The 22707-nt window shown below is 52.0% G+C and overlaps 1 protein-coding gene across 3 annotated transcripts in view; it reads left to right on the top strand.

Annotated features, from left to right (window-relative positions):
• The window catches only part of NUF2 (NUF2 component of NDC80 kinetochore complex), a 237608-nt gene that overhangs the window by 162498 nt on the left and 52403 nt on the right, over positions 1-22707 (top strand). For all 3 annotated transcript variants that reach the window (XM_075321005.1, XM_075321003.1, XM_075321004.1), the window contains exon 3: positions 12298-12372. In XM_075321005.1, coding sequence (XP_075177120.1) covers positions 12298-12372 — 75 coding nt within the window. The remainder of the gene's footprint in view (positions 1-12297; positions 12373-22707) is intronic.

Here is a 22707-nt window from a genome sequence, read left to right as displayed (position 1 = left end):
TCTAGCTCTCCTAGCTTTTCACCACCTGTTGGCGGGCAGGCACATTCGAGTCCAGTCAGACAACGCAACAGCGGTTGCCTATATCAATCACCAAGGCGGGACACGCAGCCGCCTGGCAATGATGGAGGTACAACGCATCCTTCAATGGGCGGAGGACTCCAAGTCCACCATATCCGCAGTCCACATCCCAGGCGTGGAAAACTGGGAGGCAGATTATCTCAGCCGTCAATGCGTGGACGGTGGCGAGTGGTCCCTGCACCCGGCAGTGTTTGTCAATCTGCCGCAAATGGGGCACTCCGGACGTGGACCTAATGGCATCCCGTCACAACAACAAGGTTCCTGTTTACGTGCCTCGCTCCCACGATCCTCAGGCCTTCGCGGACGCTCTGGTTCAAGACTGGTCCCAGTTTCGTCTGTCCTACGTGTTTCCCCCACTAGCTCTCTTGCCCAGAGTCCTGCGCAAGATCAGAATGGAGGGCCGTCGAGTCATCCTCATTGCACCGGACTGGCCCAGGCGAGCTTGGTATCCGGACTTGCTCCAACTGTCCGTAGAGATGCCGTGGCATCTTCCGGACCGTCCAGACCTACTCTCACAAGGTCCGTTTTTCCGCCCGAATTCTGCGGCCCTCAAATTGACAGCGTGGCTCTTGAGTCCTGGATTTTGACGACTTCTGGTATTCCTTCTGAGGTCATCTCCACTATGACTCGGGCCCGTAAGTCTTCCTCCGCCAAGATCTATCACAGGACTTGGAAAATATTCCTTTCTTCAGCGCTCTATTGGGAGACCCAGACGATTGGGGTATAGCTACTGCCCTCTGGAGGCCACACAAAGCACTACATTAAAAGTGCAAGGCCCCTCCCCCTCTGGCTATACCCCCCCGTGGTATCACGGGTTCTCCAGTTTTAGCTTTGTGTGCGAAGGAGGTCAGACATTCCATGCATAGCTCCACAGATTTTAGTCAGCAGTAGCTGCTGACTGTTTCGGATGGAAGAAAAGAGGACACATATAGTGTTCCCAGCATGCTCCCTTCTCACCCCTGGATGGTGTTGTAAGGTTGAGGTACCTATTGCTGGTACAGGGCTGGAGCCTGACATGCTGTTTTCCTTCCACATCCCCTGGTAGGGCTCTGTGGAAGTGGGATCCTGCCGGCCTCTCAGCTCTGATGCCGGGCTCCATCCACAGACCCATTAGAACCTGATGGAGACGGAGCAGGAGTACGATCAGGGACAGGCCCTGCATCATACAGGTACTCTGTGTCCCCGGCAGGCACAGACACACTCCGGGCTGGCTGGGTGTTGTAGTGCGCCGGGGACCGCAACGTGGAGTTGGTGTCCCTACAGATTACTGGGGGACTTTTTTGTGTATGGGAACGCAGCGCCAACCCCCTCTGGATCGGGCGGCGCTGCTGTGACTTGTGGTGCGCCGGGGATCCGCCGTCCGCGCTTTTACGGCGGCGGCGGCGGTTATAAATTTAGTCCCCGGCTTTTTGGGCCTAGGACGCCGGCAGCTCCGATTCGTTCCCGCCCCCACCCTGTCATTCAGGGTAGGGGAGAGACGCTGTTCGCTAGCAGCGACGAGGGCTGGAGCCTGATTTACATGCTCCAGCCCTCTCACTTGGCACAGAGGGAAGCAGGCTTCCCGCTCTTGGCCAGGAACGCCCAGGGCCCGCCCCCCTTCCTCTCTCGAGACGCCGGCAGCCATTACATGCATGCCTGGCTGGAGGAAGGACGCAAGGCTCTGGGAGACCTGGACTAGGGGCTATCTGGCGACCACACACCCGCTTTTTTAAGCGGGCGGTAAGCGATTTGTCTGTGCTGGTCCCTCTAGTGCCTCACAGTGTATCGGTGTACTGTGTACAGATATATAGATATTGTATTTCTTGCACTGTGAGGTTGCTTCTGGCTGCATATCCCAGATCGCTCTGTGGAAGCAGCAACATGTCATCCTCAAAACGCAAGGCGGCCAAGGCAAAAAGGGCTGTGTATACTGCGTGTGCTGCATGTGGGGCTAATCTACCAGCAGGCTCCGATGACCCCCATTGTGTGCAATGCTCCGACCCGGTGCTGCTTCGCCAGCCGGAATCAGGAGAGGTAGCGACCCAGGCTGAGACGCTTGTCAGTTCTGCCCCGGTGACAGGGACAGACTTTGCAGTTTTTGCAGATAATATGTCTGTGTCTATGGCAAAAATCCTTGAAACCTTGCAATCTATGCATGGGGCTCAGTCTCTGGGCACGGCGAGGCCTCTGTCCTCAGGTCCCCCTTACTTGGAATGTATCCAGCCCACAGGGGGGTCCCCGGCTTCACAGGCCGAGGATTATGACTCAGATGATGGCCCCAGCCACCCTAAGCGAGCTCGCTGGGAAAGACCCTCGACGTCTTCACACTGCTCAGGGTCTCAGCGCAATCAGTCTCCCTGTGATGTGTCTGATGAGAGTGATCAGGAATCCACTCCTGGAACCCCTCTCAACCTGGATACCCCGGATGGGGATGCCATGGTAAACGACCTTATCTCAGCCATCAATAGGCTGTTGGATATTTCTCCCCCAGCCCCTTCAGCAGAAGAGGCGGCTGCGGAGCAGGAGAAGTTTCGTTTCCTCTATCCCAAGCGTAAATTGAGTGCTTTCTTGGATCACTCTGACTTCAGAGAATCAATCCAGAAGCACGACGCTCACCCAGAAAGGCGTTTCTCTAAACGATCTAAAGATACGCGTTTCCCTTTCCCCCCTGAGGTGGTCAAGCGCTGGACACAGTGTCCAAAGGTAGACCCCCCGATTTCCAAACTTGCAGCTAGATCCATAGTTGCAGTGGAGGATGGCGCTTCACTTAAAGATGCCAATGACAGACAGATGGACCTTTGGTTAAAATCTGTCTATGAAGCTATCGGCGCGTCGTTTGCTCCGGCATTCGCAGCCGTATGGGCACTCCAGGCTATTTCAGCTGGCTTAGCAAAAGTGGATGCTATCATGCATCCAGCAGTGCCGCAAGTGGCGCACCTTACCACGCAGATGTCGGCGTTTGCGTCTTACGCTATCAATGCGGTCCTAGAATCTACCAGTCGCACCTCAATGGCGTCCGCCAATTCGGTAGTTTTGCGCAGAGCCTTGTGGTTAAAGGACTGGAAAGCAGATGCTGGTTCCAAAAAATGTTTAACCAGTTTGCCTTTGTCTAGAGATAGACTGTTTGGCGAGCCATTGGCTGACATCATTAAGCAGTCCAAGGGTAAAGACTCCTCTTTACCACAACCCAGAACATCCAAACCTCAGCAGAAAAAGTGGCAGCAGAGGTTTCAGTCCTTTCGAGGTTCGGGCAAGACACCATTTACCTCGTCCAAAGGGACTCAGAGGACGCAAAGAAACTCAGATTCGTGGCGGACTCACACACGCCCCAAGAAAGCAAATGGAGGTACCGCTTCCAAAGCGGCTACCTCATGACTTCCAGCCCCCCCCCTCCGCATCGCCGGTCGGGGGCAGGCTCTCCCGCTTTTCCGGCATTTGGATGTCACAGGTCAAAGACCGGTGGGTGACGGACATTTTGTCTCGCGGGTACAGAATCGAGTTCAATTCTCGTCCTCCAGCTCGGTTCTTCAGAACCTCCCCACATCCAGACCGAGCAGATGCTCTGCTGCAGGCGGTGGATTCCCTAAAAGCGGAAGGAGTGGTGATCCCAGTCCCTCCTCAGGAACAAGGGCAAGGGTTTTACTCCAATCTCTTTGTGGTTCCAAAAAAGGACGGCTCGTTCCGTCCTGTTCTGGACCTAAAACGGCTCAACAAACATGTGCACGCCAGGAGGTTCCGGATGGAAACCCTCCGCTCTGTCATTGCCTCAATGTCCAGAGGAGACTTCCTTGCCTCAATAGACATCAAAGATGCTTATCTCCACGTGCCAATTGCTACAGAACATCAACGTTTTCTACGTTTTGTGATAGGAGACGACCATTTTCAGTTCGTAGCTCTTCCGTTTGGTCTGGCGACAGCCCCACGGGTCTTCACCAAGGTCATGGCGGCGGTGGTAGCAGTCTTGCACTCTCAGGGACACTCGGTAATCCCTTACCTAGACGACTTATTGGTCAAAGCTCCCTCTCAGGAGGCATGTCAGCACAGCCTGAATGCTACGCTGGAGACTCTACAGTCTTTCGGATGGATCATCAACTTTCCAAAGTCGATCCTGTCACCGACTCAGTCACTAACGTATCTTGGCATGGAGTTTCATACTCTAGCAGCGATAGTGAAGCTGCCGCTGAACAAGCAGCGGTCACTACAGACAGGGGTGCAATCTCTCCTGCAGGGCCAGTTGCATCCCTTGCGGCGTCTCATGCATTTCCTAGGGAAGATGGTGGCAGCCATGGAAGCAGTTCCCTTTGCGCAGTTTCATCTGCGCCCACTTCAATGGGACATTCTCCGCCAATGGGACGGGAAGTCAACGTCCCTGGACAGGAAAGTCTCGCTTTCCCAGACGGCCAAGGACTCTCTACAATGGTGGCTCCTTCCCACCTCATTATCTCAGGGAAGATCCTTCCTGCCCCCATCCTGGGCAGTAGTTACGACAGATGCGAGTCTGTCGGGGTGGGGAGCAGTGTTTCTCCACCACAGGGCTCAGGGGACGTGGACTCCGCAGGAGTCCACCCTTCAGATCAATGTTCTGGAAATCAGAGCAGTGTATCTTGCCCTACTAGCCTTCCAGCAGTGGCTGGAAGGAAAGCAGATCCGAATCCAATCGGACAACTCCACAGCGGTGGCATACATCAACCACCAAGGAGGGACGCGCAGTCGGCAAGCCTTCCAAGAAGTCCGGCGCATTCTAATGTGGGTGGAGGACAGAGCATCCACCATATCCGCGGTTCACATCCCAGGCGTAGAAAACTGGGAAGCAGACTTCCTCAGTCGCCAGGGCATGGACGCAGGGGAATGGTCCCTTCACCCGGACGTGTTTCAGGAAATCTGTCGCCGCTGGGGAGTGCCGGACGTCGACCTAATGGCATCCCGGCACAACAACAAGGTCCCGGCATTCATGGCGAGGTCGCGCGATCAAAGAGCTCTGGCGGCAGACGCCTTGGTTCAAGATTGGTCGCAGTTTCAGCTCCCTTACGTGTTTCCGCCTCTGGCGCTCTTGCCCAGAGTGCTACGCAAGATCAGATCCGAGTGCAGTCGCATCATACTCGTCGCTCCAAACTGGCCGAGGAGGTCGTGGTATCCGGATCTGTGGCATCTCACGATCGGTCGACCGTGGTCACTGCCAGACCGACCAGACTTACTGTCCCAAGGGCCGTTTTTCCATCAGAATTCTGCGGCCCTGAACCTGACTGTGTGGCCATTGAGTCATGGATCCTAGCATCTGCAGGATTATCTCAAGGAGTGGTTGCCACAATGAGACAAGCTAGAAAGTCGAATTCTGCTAAGATCTACCACAGGACGTGGAAGATTTTCTTATCCTGGTGCTCTACTCAGGGAGTGTCTCCCTGGCCATTTGCATTACCCAAGTTTCTTTCCTTCCTGCAATCGGGGTTAGAAAAGGGCTTGTCGCTCAGCTCCCTTAAAGGGCAAGTTTCGGCACTATCCGTGTTTTTTCAGAAGCGTCTAGCACGTCTTCCTAAGGTGCGCACGTTCCTGCAGGGGGTCTGTCATATTGTGCCCCCGTACAAGCGACCGTTAGATCCATGGGATCTGAACAGGGTACTAGTTGCTCTCCAGAAGCCGCCCTTCGAGCCTCTGAAGGAAGTTTCCTTTTCTCGGCTGTCGCAGAAAGTGGCGTTTCTTGTTGCGATCACATCGCTTCGGCGAGTGTCTGAGCTGGCAGCTCTGTCATCCAAGGCTCCCTTCCTGGTGTTCCACCAGGACAAGGTTGTGCTGCGCCCTATTCCGGAGTTTCTTCCTAAGGTCGTATCCTCTTTTCATCTTAATCAGGATATCTCCTTGCCTTCGTTTTGTCCTCATCCGGTTCACCGGTATGAAAAGGACTTACGTTTGCTAGATCTGGTGAGGGCACTCAGAATCTACATTTCCCGCACGGCGCCCATACGCCGTGCCGATGCACTTTTTGTCCTTGTCGCTGGTCCGCGCAAGGGGTTGCAGGCTTCTAAAGCCACCCTGGCTCGATGGATCAAAGAACCAATTCTAGAGGCCTACCGTTCTGCGGGGCTTCCGGTTCCTTCAGGGCTAAAAGCCCACTCAACCAGAGCCGTGGGTGCGTCCTGGGCATTACGTCACCAGGCTTCGGCTCAACAGGTGTGCCAGGCAGCTACCTGGTCCAGTCTGCACACTTTCACCAAGCATTATCAGGTGCATACCTATGCTTCGGCGGATGCCAGCTTAGGTAGAAGAGTCCTGCAGGCGGCAGTGACACCCCCGTAGGGGAGGGCTGTTTTGCAGCTCTAACATGAGGTATTTATTTACCCACCCAGGGACAGCTTTTGGACGTCCCAATCGTCTGGGTCTCCCAATAGAGCGCTGAAGAAGAAGGGAATTTTGTTACTTACCGTAAATTCCTTTTCTTCTAGCTCTTATTGGGAGACCCAGCACCCGCCCTGTTGTCCTTCGGGATGTTTTTTTGTTGTTTGCGGGTACACATGTTGTTCATGTTGAACGGTTTTTCAGTTCTCCGATGTTATTCGGAGTTAATTTGTTTAAACCAGTTAATGGCTTCCTCCTTCTTGCTTTGGCACTAAAACTGGAGAACCCGTGATACCACGGGGGGGTATAGCCAGAGGGGGAGGGGCCTTGCACTTTTAATGTAGTGCTTTGTGTGGCCTCCAGAGGGCAGTAGCTATACCCCAATCGTCTGGGTCTCCCAATAAGAGCTAGAAGAAAAGGAATTTACGGTAAGTAACAAAATTCCCTTCGTCCTGGTGTTGCTCTTCCGGCCATCCTCCTTGGCCATTCTCTTTGCCAACCCTTCTGTCTTTTCTACAGTCCGGTCTGCAGCTAGGACTGTCCCTCAACTCTCTCAAGGGACAAGTCTCAGCTCTGTCAGTACTGTTCCAGCGGCGTCTCGCTCGGCTGGCTCAGGTCCGCACCTTCATGCAAGGCGCGTCTCACATCATTCCGCCTTATCGGCGGCCCTTGGATCCCTGGGACCTTAACTTGGTCCTCACGGTATTGCAGAAACCCCCTTTTGAGCCTCTTAGGGAGGTTTCTTTGTATCGTCTTTCTCAGAAAGTGGCCTTTCTAGTTGCCATAACTTCTCTCAGGAGAGTCTCCGATTTGGCTGCGCTCTCCTCGGAGTCACCTTTTTTTAGTTTTTCACCAGGACAAGGTGGTTCTCCGTCCGACTCCGGACTTTTTTCCTAAGGTGGTCTCGCCCTTCCACCTTAACCAGGACATTTCCTTACCTTCCTTCTGTCCGGCCCCTGTTCATCGCTTTGAAAAAGTGCTGCATACTCTAGATCTGGTGCGTGCTCTCCGGATTTATGTGTCTCGCACCGCTGAGCTTAGGCGGTGCACCTCTCTTTTTGTGCTGACCACAGGACGGCGCAAGGGTCTCCCTGCTTCTAAGCCGACCTTGGCCCGCTGGATTAGATCGACCATTTCGGACGCCTACCAGAGTACTCAGGTGCCTCCCCCGCCGGGGATCAAAGCACACTCGACCAGAGCTGTCGGTGCCTCTTGGGCTTTTAGGCACCAGGCTACGACTCAACAAGTCTGTCAGGCTGCCACTTGGACTAGCCTGCATACCTTCTCGAAGCACTACCTAGTGCATGCTCATGCTTCGGCAGATGCGAGCTTGGGCAGACGCATCCTTCAGGCGGCTGTCGCTCACTTGTGAAGTTAGGTTTTGCCTACTTCTTAGTTTTTCTGTTTATTTCCCACCCAGGGACTGCTTTGGAACGTCCCATGGTCTGGGTCTCCCAAAGGAACGATAAAGAAAAAGAGAATTTTGTTACTTACCGTAAATTCTTTTTCTTATAGTTCCGTATTGGGAGACCCAGCTCTCTCCCTGTTGCCCGTTGGCAATTTTCTTGTTCCGTGTGTTATCACCGGCTGTTGTCAAGACAGTCTCCGGTTGTTCCGGCTCTTGTTCTGTTCTACTTGTGGGTGGCTATTCTCCTTCAGCTTTTGCACTAAACTGGCTAGATCTGGTTCTCCAGGGGGTGTATAAGCTCAGAGGGAGGAGCTACACTTTTAAGTGTAGTACTTTGTGTGTCCTCCGGAGGCAGAAGCTAAACACCCATGGTCTGGGTCTCCCAATACGGAACTATAAGAAAAAGAATTTACGGTAAGTAAACAAAATTCTCTTTTTTCCTCACTTTTGCTGGTGGTAACTGGTCACCCGAGGCCGGCTGGTTTCACATTCAGGTCCCTTTTTGTCCCAGTGCCAGTTTAGTAATCTGGTATCTTCTTCTCCTGCACCTGTCTCTTGTTGGTGGGTCCCCGTGGCGTAGAGCAACTGGGGGTCCTTGTCTGGTGGTTTTTCCACTGCTGTCCGCCTGACGGTAGCGTGAACCCTGTGGGGTTGGAGTCTCTGGTCCTGTTTCCGATTCTCCCTTTGCTACTGAGTCTCTGATTTTTAGGGTTAGATATTTCCTTCATGGTCCCCTCGCTGTGCAGGTGTTAACAGGCCTGCCTGGAGCTTCTGCATGTCCTAGGGTCCTGTACCCCGTTGGTGCGTAGTTCTGGGAGTACTCCAGCGGCAACTACCCTCCTGGGCACCAGGTTACTGTCAACTCCTTGTCAGTGCATCTCCTCATGTCCACCTTCACTGCTCCACTCGGACTGACTCACTTTCCACTGTCTGCCCCTTCCACTGGTCAACTAGTGGACTGGAGTGGCTCCACCTCTAGGCGGCAATCCATTGGTCCGACCCTAGCCTTGTACCATTGTATGGGAGATTGTTGGGGAAAAACTGGGATTACCTGGAGTGTTTGTGTGTGACCGGCACTGGTCTTCCGGGGCCCTAGGGGGTAGGCCCTGCATCCTGGTGAGGATGCAAAACCTTGTAGCTCCCTGATGACTTCAGGGGCGCTACAAATACCATAATTCGTATTCTAGATTTTTATTTTTTTTATTTTGAATAGTTTATTCGCTGTAGGGTTGTGTCCACAGTCTGGATTTACTGTTGATAATTCTCCGCAAATCAGACCAAGAATCCACACGGGAATTTGCAACTGTTGTGCAGATAGAGCAGAGTTTCTGCAGCCAATTCTCCAGCTGCTCTTTAAAGGGAACCGGTCACCACTTTTTTGGCTATAAGCTGCGGCTACCACTACCTGGCTCTTATATACAGCATTCTAACATGCTGTATATAAGAGCCCGGGCCGGGGGTATAACATAGAAAACACTTTATAATACTTACCCAACGGTTGCGTAGTTGGCCATATGGGTGTCTCCATTGTCCGGTGCCGGCGCCTCCTCTTTCGGCCATCTTTGTTCTCCTTCTTCTCTAGCCGCGGTACATGACGCGTCCGACGTCATCCACACTCGCCGGCATTCCGGTCCTGAGCAGGGCAAATCAAAGTATTGTAGTGTGCCTGCGTAGGACCGGTGAGTGTGGATGACATAGCCGCGTCATGCACACAGGCTTCAGAAGGAGGAGGAAGATGGCTGAAAGAGGCGGCATCGGAGAACGGAGACGCCCATATGGCCAACCGCACGACCGTTGGGTGAGTATTATAAAGTGTTTTTTATGTTCTCACAGCGGTCTGCGCTCTTATATACAGCATGTCAGAATGCTGTATATAAGAGCCCACTGGTGGTGGCCGCAGCTTATAGGCCAAAAAACTGGCGACAGGTTCCCTTTAAACTCTTTCCCACGCGGCCAATTTCCAACTTTGAGTTTTCATTTTTTTTTGCCTCCCCGCCTTCCAAGGGTCAATTTTTTAATATTTTTTTTTTCTGTCCTTATAGACATAAGTGGTTGTTTTTTTGTGGGACGAGTTGTATATAGTGTATTGGGAAATAGGGGGGAAAAATACCATATTTTCAGATTATAAGACGCACCCCAAATGTAGAGGACGTTAATAGGAGAAAAAAAAACACTTTTAATGTTAAAAAAAAGGGGTCTGTCTTTTCCTAGAGTCTGTTTTATAATCCAGATATAGCTCACAGAGAATGGCTGCAGAGGCAAAGCATGTGCAGAATGAGATCTCAGAGAGCCGAAATCTCAATCTGCGCGTGCGCCGCCTCCGACGTGATAGACTTCAGGAAAATGGCTGCGAGGGGGGACATGCGCACATTTAGATCTGAGACACCCCTTCCTCCCACACCGTGGACCACAGCATTGCCCAACTAACATTGCCGCCGCTGTCATCCTTCAACTGTGGCCCTGCCTCCTGAGACCCCCGCTCCACTGTGGCTGCGCACTCCCCCCCCCCCCCCCCCCCCCCCTTCCCCCACAGGGAGCCATATATCCGAATTATAAAATTCACCCTCATTTCCCTCCCAATTTTTTGGGAAAAAAAGTGCATCTTGTAATCCAAAAAATACAATAGATAAAATTATGAAGAAAACGCAATTTTGACATTGTTTTGGGGGAGTTTTTATTGTGGTGTACATTGTGTGGTAAAAATGACCTGATAATGGGACCCTCCTCATCAATATGATATCAGCGATACCAAAATGGTCCTAATTTTTATTTTTTTTAATTTTTTTTTTTATGGTTTAAAAAAAATATAAATATGTGTATATAATAAAAAGTACCGTATTTTCCGGCGTATAAGATGACCCCCAACTTGTCCAGTTAAAATATAGAGTTTGGGATATATTGTATATACTCGAGTATAAGGCTATGTGCCCACGTTGCGTTTTTTCATGCTTTTCAGCAGCGTTTTCAACTGCAGCGTTTTCATGCCAAAATGCATGCGTTTTGATTTTACAGCAAAGTCTATGAGAAATAGGGATTTCTTGTGCGCACTTTGCTGTTCATAACGCTGCGTGAAATTTGCATATTTTTGGGCAAAATCTCTGTTTTTAAAGAAGCAACATGTCAATTGTTTTTGCCATTTTGGCTGCGTTTCCCATCTATTCAATTTAATACAAAACTGCAGCGTTTCTAAAAGCACCGGAAAAGCACTAAAAACTCATGAAAACTGCAAGGTGCGCACAGGCTACTTTCTTTGCGTTTTACATGCATTTTTAAAGCCAAAAGCATTGTCCTTTCTGCCAGAGGATGCTTTTTGAACTGGAGCTACCTGGATGCAACGTGGGCACATAGCCTAAGCCGACCCAAGTAATGTGTCCATTGTTTAGTAATGTGCCCATTGTTTAGTAATGTCCCCTGCAGTAATGTGCCCATTGTTTAGTAATGCCCCCTGCAGTATTGTGCCCATTGTTTAGTAATGTCCCCTGCAGTAATGAGCCCATTGTTTAGTAATGTCCCCTGCAGTAATGTGCCCATTGTTTAGTAATGCCCCCTGCAGTAATGTGCCCATTGTTTAGTAATGCCCCCTGCAGTAATGTGCCCATTGTTTAGTAATGCCCTCCTACTGGTCTCCTTCTTGTCCCCTATCATGCTGTTGTTTACACGCAATAAAATATATTCTCACCTGTCCTCCATTCCCACGGTGCCTCCAGCTGTTTCTTGCAGGCCACAGGCACACCGACCCCTCTGTGATGGCGTCCGGTGCACGGAGTGGCCGCTTCAGGATGTCGTCATGGCTTTACTGCAGTTGAATGCTTTACGGCGTGACAAAGCATTCAACTGCTGTAATGTGCTGACAGCAGCGGTGGCCCCATGCACTGGACATGATCATAGAGGGGTCTATGTGCCTGCGGTCCACAAGAAGCACTCCTCCATGATCGCATCCAGTACACAGGGCCGTCACTTCTGTCAGCGCTTTACGGCAGTTAAATGCTTTGTGGCGCCGTAAAGCATTCAACTGCAGTAAAGCCATGACGACATCCTGCAGCGGTCGCTCTGTGCACCGGACGCTTCATGCTGTCGTCAGAATACATAGCTAAAACCTGCTGACAGATTCCTTTTAATCATCTACATCACAAGTTTATTTCTGCTCTGAAAATTTCTGCAGTGTGTGATTGAAACGGATGGAAAATATGCAGCAATGTCATCCTGCTAGTATCCCAAGGGTAAACCGCTAGGCTAGTATTCTGTGCAGATTCAATGTAGCGGGTAAGAAACCCGAATGTAACCCTTGGAGGTCTGTGCTTGATAAGAGGTAGCCTGGACACCACCGAAGTTAGGAGGTGTCCACAGTCTGCAGAGCCAAGTCCATAGAAGCCCGAGTTATAGCAGAGGGTGCAGCGATCACAGGCTTAAGTATGTGAGGAGTTTGTGTTTTGTTTTGTGTTTTTTTTTTTTTTTTCAGTTTTAGATCTTTGGTTTCACTAACATTATGCCTCCAATTCCAGCCAGACGTGGTCCAGAAGCTCTTCATGAGGGTGCTGCAGAAAGTCTACAATGTTGGGATAGAGCAGTTTTATATGGTATGTATCCGTGAATATGCTGCGACTTTATATTGATTGCCTCAATTGTGCCTGCTACACACACAAAAAAATTAGTTTGTAAAGTTTTTTCAAAATTCTTATAATGGACTCCAGGATGTGTTGGGGTATGTGTGCATGAGAACTTTAAAGGGAACCGGTCACCAGACTTGGCAACTATACGCCTTGGCCACCACCAGTGAGCTCTTATATACAGCACTCCAGAATGCTGTATATAAGAACCCAGACCGCTGTGTGGAACATAAAAAACACTTTTAGGCTATGTGCGCACTGGAAAATGGAATTTTCTCAAGAAAATTCCGCAGGCATTGAAAGATTACTGCTCCCGAAAACCGCATGCGGTTTGCTGCGGTTTTACCGCAGTATTGTTCGCGGTTTTGCCGCATGCGGTTTGGTACATCTGTTTTATTGCATTCAATGCAATAAAGCACATTTAAAAAAAAAAAAAAAATAATTTCCTTCTGAGATGGATAGTAGATGGAGAAATAAATAGACAGAAGAATAGATAGAGGGATAGATAGAGGACAAATCGCTGCATTTCTCACGGTCGGCAGTGAGTTCACATTACCGGCCGTGGGAAATGCCCTGTGGTTACCTCTGCTGTCTCGCTGCGAGGCTGCATTCAGTGCTGTGTGTCAGTGTCAGTTGTGGCTGGATGCAAGCAGCGCAGGACCTGTGGATTACGTCGGAGCTTTGTTTCGGGGGGGTTAAAAAAAACGGGTGAACGAGGCTTTTTTGTGTTTTAAATAAAATAAAGGATTTTTCGGTGTGTGTTTTTTCACTTTACTTACGGGTTGATCATGTCATCTGTCACATAGACGCTGCCATGATCAAGCCTGGACTTAGTGGCGGCGAACCACCGCCATTAACTCCTTACTACCTGGATCGCCACTGCATCACGGCATCTAGAAGAGCTGGGGACACTCCGGTACTGCCGCATAATGGATGCAACAGTCCCGGGGCAGCTGCGGCTGATATTCTCGGCTGTGGGAGGTGGGAGGGAGGCGGGGGACATTAACCCTACCCCTCGCCCTCCCCAGCCTGAGAATACCGGGCCGCCGCTGTGTGCTTACCTCAACTGGACGGTAAATATACAGCGGAGCCCACGTGTTTTTTTTCTTCTTTTCTTCTATATTTCCGTTTGTCTATGTGCAGTCTATATGTCTGTGTGTGAGTGCGATGTGTGTGTGCTATGTCTGTGATGTGTGTATTTACTCTGCTCCGCTTCCTCTTCCTGTCATAATGACATCACTTCCCTGCAAACCGCAGGCAAGTGATGTACATTACCGCAGGTAAACCGCAAAATACCGCAGGGAATAACGCAAGAAAACACAATGAACCGCACAGATTTTGCTGCCTGCGTTATTCCCTGCGGGATTTCACGATTACATGGCAGTCAATGGAGTGAAATCCCGCAGCGACGTGCGGAAAATAAGTGATATGCAATTGTTTTTGCTGCGGGAATCCCGCAGCAAAACATGCAGCTGTCAAAATCCGCATAGTGCGCACAGCATTTTTTCCTTTCGCCACGACAGCACCCACAAGAGGGATCCGCCCCCTTCAGGACAGGAAACCTACAGATAAAAAGGGGCGGTCCCCCTCCCTCATCAGTTGGTTTCCTGTCCTGGAAGGATCGGAACCTACCATACCTGGGTCTAGGAGTCCGTGCGGTGTCTAAGGGAACGGCGGAGCTCAGGATTCCAGAAGCACGGTCGGTGGAGCTCCCCTCGTGGACTCCATCCTCCGGTGCACCCCGTCCTCTTTCCCTCGGCTTGGCCTTGTCCTCCGGGGAAATGACGCCTGCAGGACCGCGCCGGTAAGTAGGCTGTTCGTGGAACGGTGACTCTCCCTGTGCTGCGTGATTCCAGCTCCTTCCGGATGTGGAGCATGTGCCGGAGGCGTGTCCGGAAACTGCCACGTCAGCTCACGCGTGAATTCCTGCAGGGACCCGGAAGTGAAAGGACACTTCCGGGGAACGGATGGCTTGGAGACTCGTGGATTCCTCCTGAATACAACGTGTCTGGGACTTGCGGTAATCAACGGGCCGGTGAGTTGCTGTGTGCGGTGAGTCTGGCGCTTCCCCTGCACCACGTGCTTACAGTAACGTGTACGCGCGCGGGGGGGGGGCGTGTCCGGGTCTTGCTGCGTCAGCGCTCGTTGCCACAGCGTGACGGAGCTGCAGGAGTGGTTGGGGAGCGCACAGCTTAAGAAGCGGGCTTCCTTTCTATTTGAATCTTCTCCGCTTCTACAAAGATGGGAAGTCCCCGCGCCTCCCCAGCCCGGGACACTTCTCCGTCCAGGGATGCTGGACGTAAAGACTCGAGTGACACAAGGAGTTCCACGGGTCGTAAGAGGACCGAGGACTCTGCATCCTCCAAGGACCGGACAAATCGTTCGTCCCCACCTCCAAAGCCGGTATCCGTTCTTTTCCTGGTATGGGTGAGTGAACTTTGTGAATGTTGCCCTATACTGATGTTCCCTTTCAGTTCTGTTCCAGGGCCCTAAGAAAAGCACCGCTAAAGCTAATAATAAGGAGTGCCCACTGTGTGCCTGTCCCCTCCCAAAGGACTATATGCAGAAACTTTGTAGGTCCTGTATCCAAGCTATTCGGGGGGAGGCTTCAGCTTCTACCAACCCCCCTCCGGATCTCAGGGAACTGATACGTACAGAAATTCAGGCTTCTCTTCAGTCCCTGCATGGGTCTAAGAAAACAAAGAAATCTCACCGCCAGCATGATTCCCCCCGTCTTCTGACTCAGCTGACAGCCAGAGTGATGCTTCTTCAGCCTCTACCTCATCCTCTTCTGACGAGGCTGGAAAGGCGTGTTTCTCATTGGATGGGATGGACACATTAGTAAAGGCCGTTCGATCAACCATGGGGATTGCAGAAGAGAAAATCCCCAAATCTGCTGATCATACCTTGTTTGCTGGTCTCACTCAGAAGAAAAGGAAATCCTTTCCTGTGAATGAGGCCCTAAAAACCCTTGTTCGCAAGGAATGGCAGAAACAGGATCATCGTGGGTTTCTCCCGTCTTCTTCAAAACGGAGATACCCCTTTGATGATGCAGACTTGTCCCAATGGTGCAAGGTACCAAAGGTGGATGTGGCAGTAGCAAAATCCTCCAAAAAATCAGCCTTGCCTTTCGAGGATATGGGATTTCTACGAGACCCTCTAGACCGTAAAGCAGACGCCTTCCTGCGTAAAACCTGGGAAGCCTCTGCAGGGGCGCTGAAACCAGCCATTTCCGCAACATGTACAGCCAGGTCACTTTTAGTCTGGCTAGATACCCTAGACAAGCAGCTTAAGTCAGGTACCTCCAGGGATAAGATTGTTTCCTCGCTACCCTTACTCAAAGACGCGGCTAATTACCTGGCAGATGCTTCTGCTGACTCTGTCCGCCTGGCGGCCCGAGCGGCAGGGTCTTCTAATGCAGCCCGGAGAGCCCTCTGGTTAAAATCGTGGAAAGGGGACACATCCTCAAAATCGAGACTGTGTGCACTTCCCTGTGAGGGTGAGTTCCTCTTTGGTCCACAGCTGGATGACATACTCACCAAGGCGGGTGATAGTAAAAAGGGGTTCCCTAATGCATTTGCTCCTCCTTCTAGGCTCCCGTATCGCAAACGTCGTTTCCAGCCCACACGACCTGATCGCAGGGATAGATCGGACAACCCCGCCTCTGGGTCCAAGGGGACCCTGTTCGGAAACCCTTCCTTCCGTAGGAAGTTCCCTAAACAATGATGGGGGGGTTCCGGTGGGAGGCAGACTCAGGTTTTTTGCAACCCTTTGGAAAACCATCACTTCCAGCTCCTTTATACTGGATTTGATTTCTCATGGTCTCCGGCTAGAATTCACTTCCCTACCTCCTCAATTGTATTGTCTTACACCCATTAGGAGATCGGAGGATCAACATAACGCACTGGTGACGGCAGTCCTCACTCTGGTGGAAAAACGGGTTCTTACGCCAGTCCCATTACATGAGAGGGGCCAAGGGTTTTACTCCCCTCTTTTCTTAGTACTAAAGCCTGATGGGTCGTTTCGAACCATAATTAATTTACGAAAGCTTAATCTCTTTCTAAAATACCGACGGTTTAAAATGGAATCCCTCCTGACCACCATAAAATTGCTCTATCCCTATTGCTACATGACGGTCCTTGATCTAAAAGATGCATATTACCACTTCCCGGTTCACGCACATTATCAGCAGTACTTCCTGGTAGCACTCTATATGCACAACTCTGTTCACCATTTCCAATTCACGGCCATGCCCTTCGGCGGTTCACTCGCCCCTCGGATTTTCACTAAAGTAATGGCGGAGGTCACTGCTCACCTTCGCGAGCGACAGACTTTCGTGATCCCTTATCTAGATGACCTACTGGTTGTGGGTAGCACGGCGGCACAATGTTCTCTTCGTCTCCATAATGCTATGTCAACTCTGGGTCGTCTGGGGTGGCTTTTAAATCTCCAAAAATCTAGACTCACGCCCTCAACTTTTCAGTCTTTCCTAGGCATGCTTCTGGATTCTCGTCAACAGCGTTGTTTTCTCCCAGTGGACAAAATAGCAAAAATCCAGAGGATTGTACGACACGCACAGAATCACAGATCTCTATCTCTCCGTTCTGCAATGTCTCTGTTGGGGTCCCTGACCTCCTGTATCCCCGCTGTCCAATGGGCCCAACTTCACTCCAGACAGCTTCAGTGGGAGGTCCTGGCAGCTGCACGATCCCATCCAGGGTCCCTCGATCGTCCTCTGAGATTGACAGACACTGCACGTGCTTCCCTGACTTGGTGGCTTCGGGAGGAGAACTTAACCAAGGGGAAGGAATGGCATGTTCACCCCACCAATGTCCTCACAACGGACGCCAGTCCCTGGGGGTGGGGGGCTCACCTGGGGGACTCTATGACCCAAGGTCTTTGGTCCCAGCAAGAATCAACCGAGTCCTCCAACCGGAAAGAACTCATGGCGGTCTCTCAGGCCCTGATGTCGTTTCTTCACCTCCTCAGGGGAACACATGTACGGCTTTGTACGGACAATCAGACGGTGGTTGCATACATCAACCACCAAGGGGGAACGAGATCGTCTTCCCTCATGTCCACGGCGGTTCAACTGTTGGAACTTGCCGAGACTCATCTGTTATCCCTCTCTGCAGTGCACATCCGAGGGGTGGACAATGTCAAGGCGGATTTTCTCAGCCGTCACACTCTCTATTAGGGAGAATGGGTCTTGCATCAGGAAGTGTTTGCTCAAATCATACAGTACTGGGGCCTCCCGGTTATAGATTTGTTTGGATCCCTGAGCAGGGCGGATCAGCCAACGGTACTGGATGCCCTTCAGGTTCCCTGGCGGTACAGCCTTGCTTATGCCTTTCCTCCCATAATTCTTCTACCAACGGTCCTTCGGAAAATCGGAAGATCAGGCTCGCATTCTCCTTATAGCTCCCTTCTGGCCCAGACGTCCCTGGTTCTCCCTCCTGAGACAGATGTCAGTGACGGACCCCTGGGTTCTCCCATCCCGCCCGGATCTCCTATCACAGGGGCCTTTCCTGCATCCACGCGTCAAGGGATTCCACTTGACGGCATGGAATTTGAAAGGGCGTTACTAGACTCCCGGGGGTTTTCCGGTCGCCTGGTGGATACCTTGCTGCAGAGTCGAAAACCAGTGACTACCCGTCAGTATGGTCGGGTATGGCACCGGTTCCTTGTCTCCTTCCCTGATGCCGCGCCTTCGGTGGTCCCGATTTCTTCTATTCTGGAGTTTCTCCAGTCTGGGCGAGATCTGGGTCTGTCAGTCAGTACCCTTAAAGTTCATGTGTCAGCTCTGGGCGCCCTTTATAATTCTAATATAGCTGGGGATAAGTGAGTCATGCGTTTCATCAAGGCCTGTGACCGGGGTCAGCCGCTTCGTCTTCCCTGCCCACCCCCCTGGTATCTCACTCTAGTTCTGGATTCCCTAACCCGTCCACCCTTTGAACCACTCGCCTCGGCGTCTGACAAATTGCTATCTTTTAAAACATGCCTCTTAGTTGCACTCACTTCGGCCCGTCGTGTTAGTGATCTTCAGGCTCTTTCTGTAGATCCTCCTTTCCTTAGGATCTTCCCAGATCATATTGTTCTAAGAACAGACCCGGCCTATTTGCCTAAAGTAGCCTCACAGTTTCACCGGAATGCAGAAATCATCCTTCCTTCCTTCTTTCCTGCCCCTTCCACACCGGAGGAATGCCGGTTTCACACACTAGACGTAAAGGACACTATTCTAGCATATATCTCTAGGACAGCCCCTTGGCGACAGGATAGGGCTTTGTTTATTGCCTTTCAGGGTTCCAGACGTGGTCGTCAGGTGACGAAGCAGTCCTTGGCCCGATGGATGCAGGATGCCATTTCTGTTGCATATGAGTCGAAACATGAGCCCCTTCCGTCTCCTGTACAGGCTCACTCTACTAGGGCGATGGCTTCATCTTGGGCTGCCATGGCGAATGTCTCCATTGACAGTATTTGTAAGGCTGCGACCTGGTCCTCTCCTTCTACTTTTTACAAACACTACCGACTGGACCTTTCTTCCTCCTCTGACCTTTCCTTTGGGAGATCGGTTCTTCAGATGGTGGTCCCTCCCTAAGTGTGTTATCTCACCAAGTCTCTCGTGGGTGCTGTTGTGGCGAAAGGAAAAGACTATATTACTTACGGTAATGGGATTTTCCAGAGTCCACGACAGCACCCTTTACACCCCTACCCTTTTGTTTTCTTCACCCTTTGGGTTTGGTGGTTCTACTTTTTTCTTGTCTTGTTACTAATTTGTGGCGGTCCCTCTCCATTTCTCTGAAACCAACTGATGAGGGAGGGGGACCGCCCCCTTTTATCTGTAGGTTTCCTGTCCTGAAGGGGGCGGATCCCTCTCGTGGGTGCTGTCGTGGACTCTGGAAAATCCCAGTACCGTAAGTAATATAGTCTTTTTTTTTTTTTTCATAGGTTTTGCTGGTGAGTCACTGCAGAGATGTTATGAACATTTTCTGCAGCAAAACTGCAGGAAATCCGCTGCAAAAACCGGCAAGTGCGCACAGGGCCTTATACTACTCACCTAAGGGGCAGTCCAGTCCAATGGCTGTTGCTGCTCTCCGGTCCGATGGGTGTTGCTGCTATCCTGTCCGATGGGTGTTGCTGCTATCCTGTCCGATGCCTCCGTTCTCTGGTCTGGCGCCTCATCTCTGCAGCGATCACCGTCCTCCTGAAGCCGGGATGCATGATGTGTCCTACGTCATCCACACTAGGCAGCATTGAAGTCCTATGCAGGCACACTTTGCTCTAACCTGCTCAAGGCAGATGAAAGTATTGTAGTGCGCATGCGCGGGCGGTCTTTAACCTTTCCTCGTGCCTGTGCATTACAGTACTCAACCCTCAGCATGGCTCATCAAAATGCGCCTGTGCAGGACTGAAATGTCGGCCTGTGTGGATGACGGAGATGCGTCATTCACATAGGGCTGGGTAGAAGGAAACCGGAGATTGCAGCAGAGAGGAGGTGTCGGACTGGAGAGCAGCGACACCCATCGGAAAGGACCGCCTCCCCCCAAGGGAGTATTATAAAAGTGTTTTTTTACATTATACAGAGTGGTCTGGGCTCTTATATACACCATATTAGAATGCTGTATACAAGAGCCCACTGGTGGTGGCCGCAGCTTATATTCCCCAAATCTGGTGACAGGTTCCCTTTAACAGGGGGATGCCTCTCCAAACCCGGCCTGAAACCGTGCCCAGAAAACATTCAAAACAATGAAATCTGTATTTATATGGGCTAACTAGCTGCTTTTTTCCAGCACCCATGACAGCACCACGAGAGAGGGGATCCGCCCTTCAAGGACAGGAAACCTCCAGGATAAAAAGGGGCGGTACCTCTCCCCGCATCAGTTGGTTTCCTGTCCTTGAACAGGGAGCCTCCAGAGTTCCAGGATGGTCCTGATGGGCCGAAGATTCAAAACCGGCGCCCAGCCGGCTGGCTCTGGCAGCGGCATGGGTCCTGCTGCGGTCGGCTGAGGTGCCGTGGAGCTGCCGCAGCGGACCCACGGGGGTCGGGCCTGCGTGCGGCACACCATCCTCCGGTGACGCCAGGACGGATTCCAGGCGCGAGGACGTGGTGTGGAGCCTGCGGGGACCAGGTAAGGGTTGGTCGGCCGCAAGTGCTCTCCCGCCGCAACAAACCCACGGGGGTTCAGTCTGCGCGTGGGCTCCCTCCCCCCCCCCCCCCCTCTCCTTACCACCGGCGCCAGGGGCTGTGATGGAGGTGGCTGCTGCTGCGCTTCCCTGCGGTGGCGTCCTCGTGGCTGCTGCTGCGCTTCCCTGCGGTGGCGTCCTCGTGGCTGCTGCTGCGCTTCCCTGCGGTGGCGTCCTCGTGGCTGCTGCTGCGCTTCCCTGCGGTGGCGTCCTCGTGGCTGCAGGCCCACGGGGGATGTACCTGTTTCTTTGGCCTCACCTGGGAGTGGCGGAGCCTACCAGCAGCAAGTCTGAGGACTCGCCACAGCAGCCCACGGGGGCTATGCCTGTGAATGTCAGTGTCTCCCACGCTCCAATGCTGCAGGAGCAGTGACGCTGTCTTACCGGCCTAGAGGTAAGTGGTGGTGTTCCACAGTGTGCTTCGGGGCCTCACAAGTATCTGCCCGGCCACTCCGGGTGATTGGGCAGGAGAGACAACGGGGGACGCCATCTTGAGGATGGCCGCTGCCGCATGGTGTGTGTGCGCGCAGGCGCAGGATCTTCTCTAGCTTCTCGCATGACGCTCAGCTGACGTCAGCTCCCGGAAGAGACACCGGCTGTGTGCTGAGACTCGGCTGCAGTGAGATGAACTGAAGGCTTCACCCCCTCCGGTGGAATACGGCTGTCCCCGTGCTGCTGGAAACAGCTTCCAGGGTTTCATGTGGCCTGCGGGCCTGGTGTTGGAGACCCTTGGTGTGGGTCGGCCTCCGCATTAGCGACATGGCTCCTATAACGTTATGGGTTTGACTCCGTTCTTGCAGACTGCTATGTACACGGTAACAGCTCCGTGTTGACAGCTGGGGGACAGAGGGAGCTGGTTGCTGGCAGTTGCTGCACTCATATGGCTCTTGTCGGTCGCGCTAAATGACTGGTAACCCTTTAGATGTGAGCATTCATGTCATTCATTCAAAAAAAAAAAAGGGGGGGCTCACTGAGGCAACCTCCAGTTCTGCTCCTACCAGACAGCGCAGGCTGGCATGCAGTTGGGGCAGTGTGATTGCAAACCTCAACGCGGACGGGTATACTAGCTCATGTGATACTCTTGACGGATCGGCACCTGGTCCAATTAGTGGAGTCTAAAATCCAGCAGGACCGACGCCCAGAGCCTGCAGGGGAGATTGATCAGATGCCATCATTCCTCCTTCTACCCCAGTTCCGCCTCTGCATCAGAGTGGTAAGTGACCTTCATGAAAGTTCCCTTTGTTCAGAGCCACTCTTGCCTGTTTTTGGGGCGGACTCAATGGATACACTTCAATACCTAGACCACGCTCCCTTTAATCGGGAGATGTCTGTTACCTGGTCTCAGAAGTGGTGCCAGAAGGGTATTAAGCATAACCTCTCAGGTGAGGACTTGGCTTAGGGCTGTCAAGCCCGATGTTGGCTTGACAGTTTTGCAGCGTCATGGCCTTCGGAAATTCAGGCCTGCCTTCCCTGCTTATGGAGACTGTCAGGTCCGAGGGTGAGTGGAATTCTTCAGCTTCCCCATCAATGTCTGACAGTATCTCGGGTTGTTCAGACTTCTCGATGGAGAACAATGTGACACTAGTGACTGTGGTCGGGCCCGCTATGGGCATCCCTGAAGTGGCACCCAAGAGATGTCTCGATTTCGTATGTTGTGGCCTAGAAGAGGGAACCCGTGATGCCTCCCGGTTGTTGATAATGTATAGTCCCTCATTGCTATATAAGGGCCACAGGCGGATAGGCAAAGTTCAACCCAGCCTGCCCTTTGAGGAAGCAGCTTGTTCCTTCTGTCGCAGGGCCCCTTAAGCTGACTGTCGCTGCTCTCAGGATTTCAAATAATCATCGGCCGCTCTAGGCTGCTTGTGCCTGCCCTTGTTAGCTCACAGCGGCTCTACAGTTGAGACTGGACAAGTAACGGCTGAAGGGATTGGGGGGGCAATTCCCTATTCTGTGAAAATGAGGGAGGTAAGGACTTACAGCGTTCTAGGATGAAAATAACGCCACTTCCTCAAATACCTGGGAATTTTCAGCTGGGGCTTGCAACAGCTAATGAAGCTGCTTCCACAATGGAGTCCCTGGCAGTATGAGTTGACCACATCAAGGTTAGGCTATGCCAGAGAG

This window comes from Anomaloglossus baeobatrachus, chromosome 8 (genome assembly GCF_048569485.1).
Source record: "Anomaloglossus baeobatrachus isolate aAnoBae1 chromosome 8, aAnoBae1.hap1, whole genome shotgun sequence".
In the NCBI taxonomy this organism is placed as follows: Eukaryota; Metazoa; Chordata; class Amphibia; order Anura; family Aromobatidae; genus Anomaloglossus; species Anomaloglossus baeobatrachus.
Note: the sequence above shows the minus strand (reverse complement) of the source record. Positions and strands in the feature narration are given on the sequence as shown.